Below are 10,494 nucleotides of genomic sequence, written 5' to 3'. Positions count from 1 at the left end.
CAAGATTATCTTCTGTGTCTGTGTTAATTGGTTTCCCTTTTCTTTGTTGAAGAGGGTCTGTGCAATCCTTCTGCCTAGTCCGCCATCTTGCCCCCCCCAACTTCTACTTTTTTGATGACATTTTTCATGTTGTGCCACCATTGTTGCTGGCCTTTTCCAAAATATTCCATGGGGTGGACTTTCCAAGCCAAAGGATGTAACATATTTTGGGAACTAATGGTAGGGTTGCCCACTTGTAAAAGGTGCTTTTGCCAGACCCTTGCAACCTGGGAGTCAACCAGTCAGGATTTAAACTGAGGCCTGTTTGCCCAGGCACCTGCTCCGTCCCCACTTCTCCCTTAATCCCTCACCATACCTGCTGTACTTGTCCAGGTAGCTGCCAAGGGCCTGCTTGGATCACAGGTTACAGTGAGTGCTCTGAGCCCTGGACAAAGATACCACATTAGCTTCTGTTGTTTTATCCTCAGAATATATATGACCTGGATGAAGATGATGATAGTGTAACTCCTGTTCCTACTAAACAGATGAAATACGCAGCGTCATGCGGCTTTCTCCACCACGTGGTATGGCATTTTATTTTATTTATTGTAAAATTTTTACTGTGGTAAGATATATAGCGCAAAACATTTGCCATTTTGCCAGCATTTTCTGTTTCTGTGCACTTAACTGTGTGTGAGCAGGAGGATGGGAGGGGTAGGGGAGCGTAGGCACTTCACTTCCACAGTGTTTCTTCATTTGGATCATGCCATTTTCAGAACTGGAATTAGCCCCACCCCTTGGTTTTGGAAATGCTGAGACTGCCCTGTCCCTGTACTCACTGAGGTGCAGAGGTGTGGCTCTCAGTTGCTATGTGTAAGACCCTTCAGGGAGAAGAGAGTGGGACTTCCATTTTCCTTCCTTTGTGCTGGGCTGGCCTGCGAGCTCCCAGCCCTCCACACTCAGCACTCCGGGCACAGTCTTTGACCTTGGATCCCCTTCGTTGTGCGTTTGCACAAACAAATCAGATCCCTGTATGCAGGGAAACGCGGTGGCAGGAGGCCAGTCTTACCCAGTGGAAGGAGAGCAGCACCTGAGAAGCAGCGGGAAGGGCTGTGCGGGTCACGGGATGTCGCCAGCTAGCGGTGGGGCTGTCCTCCTAGGCCCAGAGACTTCCATCTTGGTCACTTCCCTGAGTGTGTGGACTGATCTCCCAGTTACTAATAAAGCTCTTGAAGTGAGGTGTGAAGCTGAATGGTGCCTGTTTGTTTCTTTACGAAAATCTAAACCTTTCTGATAATTAGACTGCTTGCGTTGGCTACTAGGGGCCTAGTACCTTAAACCACCCCCCCCCAAAAAAAAAAAAAACTCACTGCCAAACTCATTGCCGTCGAGTTGATTTTAACTCATAGCGACCTTTCCGTGGGTTTCTGAGTCAGTGTCCCTACAGAAGTAGGGGAGCGACTGGACTCAGTGGCTAATGCTAATTGAGAATTTAAAGTTCTAAACACTTTATCTTAATTCATAGAAGAGTCCGCCCCTCCCTCCCCCAGCTCTCCCACCCTGTGAGGTGGGTACTGTTGTTATTCCCATCTTACAGACAAAGGTGTCAGGCACGGGGGTTAGATCATCTGCCCCTGTCACCCAGCTTGTAAATAGTGGGTCCAGGCCTAGAGCCTAAGCTGCCTGGCTCCTTTTAAGCGCTATCCCACTCTGGCTCCTGAGACTCAGGGCTGCTCGGGAGTGTTGAATCCAGCAGGGGAGGGCTCTTGCATCCTGTCTTGGAAAAGCCTGCCAGATTGACCTTGCCCCATGCTCTGATCTGCCTCTCTGGCTGCTGTGTCTTCCTGGGTCAGCACCTGGTCAACACTGCCCTCCACTTGCTTGACCACCTGCCACTCCTGCTTCACTCATTGTTTCCCTCGGACACATTACGGCATATTTGACTGATGTATCTTCCTGAGGGACCTCATCCCAAGTTGGGGGAAAGAGCTGTTTCTGACGGTCTGCAGGTGCTGCCTGTGCTGGCATGTCCCCACCAGGCTGGAAGCTGGTGACACAGATGATCTCCTTAGACCACACACCCTGGCAGGCCTGTGCATGGTGCCTCTCTATGACTGGGTTCCTGTGTCCACCCATCCTGGAGCCAGGGAACTGACCATTTTGATAGAAGCATGTCTTGGAATAAACTTGACCCCAAGCTTTTGGCCTTCTGCCTTGCCCTAAATTTTAGAGTTTTTCATAAAGTGTAAATGGTATGTGTGGGTGAGCCTGTGGTTCTGGGTGAGTTTCCTGGTCAGTGCCGTGTGGAAGCTTCTTACCAAGGGCTTTGAACGGTATGGAAAGCTGCTCACGTGAGCGTGTTTGCAAGCTCTGTTTTCCTCTCCTCACTCCCCTTTTGTCCCTATGGGATGTCCCTGGCAACCACAGCCTTTTTGGCTCCAGGCCTCTACTGGAATTGAGACATTGAAGGCAAGTTGTCAGCCATTCACTCAGCCGGTCGTCTGCCTCTTGGGGCTTCAGAAGAGTCCCTGGTCTCTGGCTTCTGAGTTCCTTTATGCCCCTTTGTTTAGGCTGAGCTGAGCAGTTCCAAACTGTCCTTGTCCAAGGCCCTCCCTCTCACCAAAGTGGTCCAGAATGATGCCTATACAGCTCCTACTCTTCCCCCCATTCGAACAAAAGCCTTGACCAACATGTCCCGGACACTGGTGAGCAAGGAGGAATCCCCCACAGAGCTGCCACCTGCTGAGGTGAGTTAAAGACGAAGGAGAGGAAGTGACTGCACGAGTTGAGAGTCAGCCTGTGTTGGGTGGCCAGTGTGCTGGGCTGTGAGTATAGTCCCAGTTTGGTCCTCACAGTGCCTTTGTGAAGTAGGTGTTGTCCCTCTCATTTCATAATCATTTAAAGTAAAGTAAGACCTGGAGTTCTCTGCCCTCATATGCTAGCAGGCTGGTGGGAAAGGCAGAACTGCAGACAGATCGCTGCGTCTCATGACACAGGAGAGGAGAGCAGAGGAGAGCAGTTGGGAGCACTGAGGAAAGAGCATCTAACTCCACTTGGGAAATGGGAAGGCTTCAAGGACAAAGTACCATTTGACCTGGGTGGGTCTTGAAACACGAGTAACATTCCAGGCCCTGCCAGGCAGGCGTAGAGGCCTGAAAGGGCCCAGAATAGTTGAGAAATGAGAGGTTCTCTCTCCTTAGTGTGGGTGATGGAAGTGTGATGAGGTCAGAGGGGCCTGATTGAGACAGACCCCCCCCCATGATGCTTTCTCTGGACCTCTGTGCTCACTTACCTGGAGTGAGTTTTGTTTGTGTGAGCACATCCCTGTTCTCTGACCTCTGATAATGCCCTTGTCTTTGTGGCAGCCTGTCCTCAGCCCCCTGGAAGGTACCAAGATGACTGTGAACAACCTGCACCCTCGAGTCACTGAAGAGGACATCGTTGTGAGTACTGTGGCCTACCAGAATTTTAAATCTCAAACTCCTTTTATGTCAGGGGTCCCAGCACCACCTCCAGGTTTGATGATCTGCTGGAGGGACTCATAGGACTTGGCATACAGTTGTACTCATGGCAAAAATTTGTTACGGCAGTGGGAAACAAAACAAAGTCAGCAAAGGAAAAAGGCATATGGGGCAAAGTCCAGGGGAAGCTACATGCAAGCTTGTGACCTCTCTTCCCGAGTGGAGGCATACTTCATCCCCTAGCAACATGTGACAACATGTGAAATACTGCTTACTAAAAAAGTTCACTGGGAGTTCTGGTGGCGTAGTGCTATGTTAGGCTGGGTTCTCTGTTGTTCTCCAGAGAAGCAAAACCAGTAAAGCTTATATATACATCTAGAGAAGGAGGAATTTATCTTAGGAAAATGGCTCACACATTTATAGAAGCTGGCAAGTCCCAAGTTCTTGACTCAAACGTCAAGCTAGAGGCTTTTCCCTACTCACACAGCTACAGGGGCTGACGAGCTCGAGGTTGGCAGGCAGCATACTGGCTGTTGACGCCAACGAATGACGAATCCGAGATCTCCAGGCTGAATGGTGGATTGTTCTCACGGACAGTTGTAGGCAGCACAACAGGATCCCAATCTACAGAAGAGTGTCTCTTTTCCCAGGATGTCCATAAATATACTGGAAGCAGGCCACACCCCTAAGAAAACTCCCTTTCAACAGATTGGCTGCTCAAAATGTATACATCTGATCCCATCATGGAAATAACCCCCATCATGATTGCTTAAACCACACAGAATTGTGGTCCAGCCAAGTTAACACACAGCTCCAACTCTCACAATACGTAAGGCATTTGACTATGAACCAGAAGGCTGACGATTCAAACCCACCAGCCACTCCTTGGAAGGAAGACTGGGCAGTCTACTTCATAGAGATACCACCTTGAAAACCAAGGAGGGGTCGCTGTGAGTCAGATCTGACTCGATGGCAGTGAGTTTTAGTTGAGGAAAGCTCACTAGAGACTCCATGCCAGGGAGTCTGTTGGCACCCTCTACGTAGCACTTAAAAAATTCCAGACTTCCATAAGGAAAGTGAGTGTTCAGCATGAACCATATTATTTGCACGGACAGTTAGCACAGTGAGCCGCTTTTACCAGTTCTGTGAAGTCTAACTTCCTAGGTTCCAGCCAGGGGCCAACCTCATAAGCAGGCCCTTTCAGAGGCTGGCAGGCCACAGTCAGGCCTGCTGTGTCAATGTGTTGCTCATAGTTTCTTCACCAGGGCCAGGTAACTGGCTTCACCCTCAGGGTGAGGGACCGATGGTGCCTGAATGGGTCCTAAATGAGATCCTTTCGTCTCACTGTGTACCATCCAGCGGCTGAGATTGTCCTGTGAGCTATCAGAATTCCCTGCTGCCTGTGGGGTTTACATGAGGAAAGGTAAAAGGAATTAGATGAACTGGTGTTATCTGGTGGTGACTGGATGATCCTTCTGGTCTGTCCTGTCTCACCTGTGCTGGTCACGGGTGAGCACTAATTCAGATGCCTGTTGATGGGGCTGGATGCAGGCACGACTTCCTTCTCAACCTCATTTTCACTGAGCCACCAGAAAGCCATAAGTTCAGAAATTCAGGCAGCAATTTAACTCTAAACTGTCAGGTCACAAATGAATGGGACCAGAGACTCCAGCCTCCCACAGAAAAGTCCCAGGTTTTATAAGAGCCCACACTGGCTGCCACCTTTGTTAAAGGTGTTAATTGTGAAACACCCAACTGCTGTGAAACAAGCAGGCTCCACAATGGGTCTGTTCTCTCTTTCAGAGCTATTCCAGTGAACAGCGCACATGAGAAGGGAAATTGTTGCCTACTTTGTATAATCCTTGATAATTTATAAATTTTCCCTGACTATAGAAGTAATAATGGCTATCACTGATTGAGCGCATACTGTGTGCCAGGCAATTTGTATGTAGAATTTTTGACAATACAGAGTGGTGGTGGTGGTGGTGGTGTTGTTGTTAGGTGCCGTCAAGTCAGCTCTGCCTCAGAGCGACTCTGTGGACAGCAGAATGAAACACTGCCCAGTCCTGTGCCGTCTTCACAGTCTTTGCTGTGCTTGAGCCACTCTGTCAGTACGTCTCATTGGGATGACTCTCCACTTCACCAAGCATGATAACCTTTTCTCCAGGGACCAGTTCCTTCTGACAAATGGCCAAAGCAGGTGAGACGAAGTCTGGCCATTCTCACTTCTGAGGAGCATTCTGGCTGCACTTCTTCCGGGACAGATCTGTCCCTTCCTCTGGCGTCTGTGGAATTTTCAGTGGTCTTCGCCAACATCACATTTCAAAGACATCAACTCTTGTCTGGTCTTTCTTATTCATTGTTCAGATTCCACATGCTTATGAGGCAGTTGAAAATTCCATGGGTTGGGTTAGGAGCACTTTAGTCTTCAAAGTGACATCTTTGCTTCTTAATATTTTAAAAAGGTCTTTTGTAGTAGATTTACCTAGTGTCGTACGTCATCTGCTTGACTGCTGTGATGTTGCTTACTGGTCCAGTTATGAGGATTTTTGTTTTCTTTATGTTGAGGTATAATCAATACTGAAGACTGTAGTCTTTGATCTTCATCAGCAAGTGCTTTATGTCCCCTTCACTATCAGCAAGCAAGGTTATTAATGAGCCTTCCTCCAATCCTGATGCCATATTTTTCTTCATATTGTCCAGCTTCTTGGATTATTTCCTCAGCATACAGATTGAATAAGTATATTGAAAGGATACAACCCTGACACACACACTTCCTGATTTTAAGCCACACAGTATCCCTTGTTCTGTTAGGATGACAGCTTCTTAGTGTATGTACAGGTTCCTCGTGAGCACAGTTAAGTATTGTGGAATTCCCATTCTTTGCAATGTTATCCATAATTTGTTATGATCCACACAGGTGAATGCCTTCACATAGTCAATAAAACATGGTAGACATCTTTCTGGCATACAAAATAGTGAAAAACTAATCATCCATAATGATCATCACTCAGAAAATTGTCAGGAATAACCACTGTCATTTCTTTTCTGTACAAATAGGCAATATTTAAACAACAGCAGGATCTCAGCTAGTAGTTCATTTTCTTGGTTTTTAACATTTCCTCCTTTATCATTAGAAGCAAATCCTTTAAAGGCCTTTTAATGAGCTTTCTTTTTTGGTTCTCATCCCAGCCTTGTGGTGGGTAGTTTGCAGAAGAAGAAAGGCTTGGGTTCGAGTCAGTTTCTGACCTGTCCAGACTGTATTCCCTCTCTGCCTTCAGTCTCTTGTCTGTGAAATGAGGAAGGGACTGGAGTCAATGATAAGATGATGGCAGCTGTGTACATTATACATTATCTTAGCTGAGCTTATGACAACCCTGGGGAGTAGGTCAGTCCTTCCCTGCTTATTTTCACAAGACAAAACTTGGCTTCAGAGAACTTAAAAAAACTTGCTGGAGGTCACACAGTTGATAGGAGGCAGAGCCAGGGATGAAACCCAGGTCTGACTGACTTGGGGTGATCAACATCCCTGGTTTGCCAGGGACTGCCCTAGTTTGAATACTGAAAGCACCATGTCCTGGGAAACCCCTCAATCCATGCAGATTAGGACGGTTGGTCACCCTGGGTGTAGCTCCAAAATTGGTATTTCTACTAAAATCCCACGTGATGTGTTAGCCACATGAGTGAGCCTATATTTCCTTTCTCATTGAGGCATTTGTTTGCTTCTGTGTTCATTTGGGGAGACCGTATACTCCTGTATCGGGTAGGCTATGATCTTTACAGAAGCCCATTGCTAGGCCTAGTTCTTCATGGAACCTGCTGGGTGGGTTGGAACCATACTTTGATTTTTAGGATAGAGCTCTTTGAGAGAAGCTCCATAACTGTTAACCCTGTTGGAGGAGTGGGCACTGAAGCAAGAGGATTTTGGTTATGACTTCTGAAAGTCACAGGTATTTCTAGGCTTACAAGCCCAGGCTCATTTCTCACTGCCGGCACAGCTTATCCCCTTATCTGGGCCTATGCTGAGGCCTGTGAGTGTCCTGGGAACATTACCTAAAATAGAACCTGTTTAGAATTGTGGGTGCTAGGCATATGCAGCTGGAGTGCAGCCACCAACCTACCCAGAGTGTGTGGATGACAGGCAGTGAGGATGGCTGCTAGAAATTCTCTCTAACGCAACCCCTCTTTTCCTTTACAGGAGCTTTTCTGTGTGTGTGGAGCCCTCAAGCGGGCTCGGCTGGTCCATCCCGGGGTAGCAGAGGTGGTTTTTGTGAAGAAGGATGATGCCATCACTGCATACAAGAAGTACAACAACCGGTGTTTGGATGGTAAGTCAGGGAAGAAGCAGCCACTGCTGCCTTCGCATTCTGTTCACCGGCGGGCAGCAGGTCTTCAAGAGCCCTCCCCTGAGATGGGTGGGAGGTCCCATCACCTTTGGGGGCTCCCTTTGCACCAAGAGCAGGCAGGGTGCCCAGTCTCTGGATACTGCTGAACTGCAGGTTCCATAGAACCTTTGATTTTCACCCAGCCCCAAGCTAGAAGGAAAACTCATTTCTCCATGAGTGGCTCTTAAAGGGTCTTGCCTGGGAAGCTGAGGAGCAAGCCATAGCCTTCTTCTACATAGTGGTGTACTTAACTCCCAAATCATGGGTTCCTCAGAGCCCAGGGGCTTGGTCTTACTATTGGCACCTTAATAATAAATCATTCTTTTACTTTCAACTTTCTTGTATCTTTGAACCTAAAGTGTATGCCTGCAGACAGCATGTAGTCAGATCTGTTCTTTGTTTAATCCACTCTGACAGCCTTTTCATAGGATTATTTAAGTATATTGCATTTCTATTACATTCTGTTACAGCTCCAATGATACTGTTACGTACATATTGTATTATTAAAGTGGGAAGGGAGCAGAAGAAATAAACCTTTATAATATCTTTCATAATTACTTATAATTAAGTAATTAATTATAAAATTACTTAATACTGATGTTCCCAGTATGCATATGTTGTATACTTAACGGTATCAAACAGTTCTCTGAGGATCTGTTCATTTTCTTCTTTTTCCCTTTGTTCTTTGGATTGGATCATCTCTATCGATGTACCTCCAAGTTACTTGTTTTTGAAAGTTCAGATCTACTGTTGATCCCCTCTAGTGAATATTTCATTTTTGTTATAGTGATTTTCAACTCTGTTGTTGTTATTATTGTTGTTACATGCTGTCGAATCATCTCTGACTCACAGCAACCTTACGTACGACAGAACGAAACACTGCCTGGTCCTGTGCCAGCCTCATGATCCCTACTATACCTGAGCCTGTCGCTGCATCCACTGTTTTAATCCATCTTACTGAGGGTCTTCCCTTTTTTTGCTGACCCTCTGCTTTACCAAGCGTGACATCCTTCTCCAGAGAATGGTCCCTTCTGACAACATGACCAAAGTAGGTGAGATGAAGTCTGGCCATTCTCGCTTCCAAGGAGCATTCCAGCTGCACTTCTTTCAGGACAGATTTGTTAGTTCTTTTAGCAGTCCATGGTACTTTCAGCATTCTTTGCCAGCACCACAATTCAAAAGCATCAACTCTTCTTCAGTCTTCCTTATTCATTGTCCAGCTGTCACATGTATATGAGGAGACTAAAAATACCATGGCTTGGGTTAGGCTCATCTTAGTCTTCAAGGAGATATCTTTGCTCTTCAAGGAGACATCTTTGCTCTTCAGTACTTGAAAGAGGTCTTTGGCAACAGATTTTCCCAATGCAATACATCTTTTGATGTCTTGACTGCTGCTTCCATTGGTGTTGATTGTAGAATCAAGTAATATGAAGTCTTTGACAACTTCAATCTTTTCTCCATTTATCGTGATGCTGCTTTTTGGTCCAGTTGTGAGGAATTTTTGTTTTCTTTATGTTGAGATGTAATTCATACTGTGGACTATAGTCTTTGATCTTCATCAGTAAGTGCTCCAAGTTACCCTTACTTTCAGCAAGCAAAGTTGCGTTGTCTGTGTATCTCAGGTTGTTAATGAGCCTTTCTCCAATCCTGATGCCACATTCTTCATCATATAGTCCAGCTTCTTGGATTATTTGCTCAGCATACAGATTGAATAAGTATGGTGAAAGGATACAACCCTGACACAGTCCCTTCCTGATTTTAAACCACGCAGTATCCCTTTGTTCTGTTCGAACAACAGCTGCCTGGTCTGTGTACAGATTCCCACACAGACACCTGACTTCCGCTGGTCCTGGGTGGCTTACTGTGGCCTGCCCCCTTTCAACTCTAGGATTTCCATATGTTCTATTTCATTATTTCTCTGTCTTTATTGATGTTTTCTATTTGATGACATGCTGTTGTACCTTCTCTTGCTCTCTTACTTTAAGCCTGGTTTCTTTTAGTTCTTCTAGAGTATATGTAATAGCTCCTGTGAAGTCTTTAATTCCTACATCTGGGGCCCTCCCACAGGCAGTTTCTGTTGCCTGCTCTTTTTCCACTGTTTGGGTCACACTGTTCTATTTCTTTGCAAGTTTTGTAAATGTTTTTTGTTGGAAATTAGACATTTTAGATGCTATATTATAGCAATTCTGGATGCTGATTCCCAGTCTGCTTCTGGGATTGCTTGTTGATTTCATTTGCTTGTTTATTTGTTAGTGACTTGGTTGGACTATTTTGAAATCTGTTTCCTTCACGGTGTGCAGTCTCTAATGTCCCTCCTCAGAAGGTGCAGTCTTGCTTGGCCACATACATAGTCACCCTGGGGTGACAGGGGCTCCAACAGAGCTTCCTTTGTTTCTTCCCATTCTCTCTGGCAAGCTCGTAAGCCCTGTTGGTATCACATCTTGGTATTGTTGCATGCCGTCAGGTCTGACTCACAGCAGCCCTGTGTGACAGTAGATTCTCCCCTCAGAGTTCACCAGGCTGTAATCTTTATGGAGGTACATCACCAGGTCCTTTCTCCCACGGAGCCACGGGAGGGTTTGAACTGCCAGCCAACCTTTTGGTAACAGACACTGAACCATTGTGCCACCAGGGCTGTTAGCCTCCATTAATTGCCAGTTGATTGCTCT

The 10,494-nt window shown here is 46.3% G+C and overlaps 1 protein-coding gene across 1 annotated transcript in view; it reads left to right on the top strand.

Annotated features, from left to right (window-relative positions):
* The window catches only part of POLDIP3 (DNA polymerase delta interacting protein 3), an 81,010-nt gene that overhangs the window by 56,067 nt on the left and 14,449 nt on the right, over nucleotides 1-10,494 (top strand). The window contains exons 4-7 of the mRNA XM_007941726.2: nucleotides 468-563; nucleotides 2,550-2,726; nucleotides 3,345-3,422; nucleotides 7,639-7,768. Coding sequence (XP_007939917.1) covers nucleotides 468-563; nucleotides 2,550-2,726; nucleotides 3,345-3,422; nucleotides 7,639-7,768 — 481 coding nt within the window. The remainder of the gene's footprint in view (nucleotides 1-467; nucleotides 564-2,549; nucleotides 2,727-3,344; nucleotides 3,423-7,638; nucleotides 7,769-10,494) is intronic.

This window comes from Orycteropus afer, unplaced genomic scaffold (assembly GCF_000298275.1).
Source record: "Orycteropus afer afer isolate SDZICR_OR568_19922 unplaced genomic scaffold, OryAfe1.0 scaffold00083, whole genome shotgun sequence".
In the NCBI taxonomy this organism is placed as follows: Eukaryota; Metazoa; Chordata; class Mammalia; order Tubulidentata; family Orycteropodidae; genus Orycteropus; species Orycteropus afer.
This window is presented reverse-complemented; position numbering and strand designations above follow the sequence as displayed.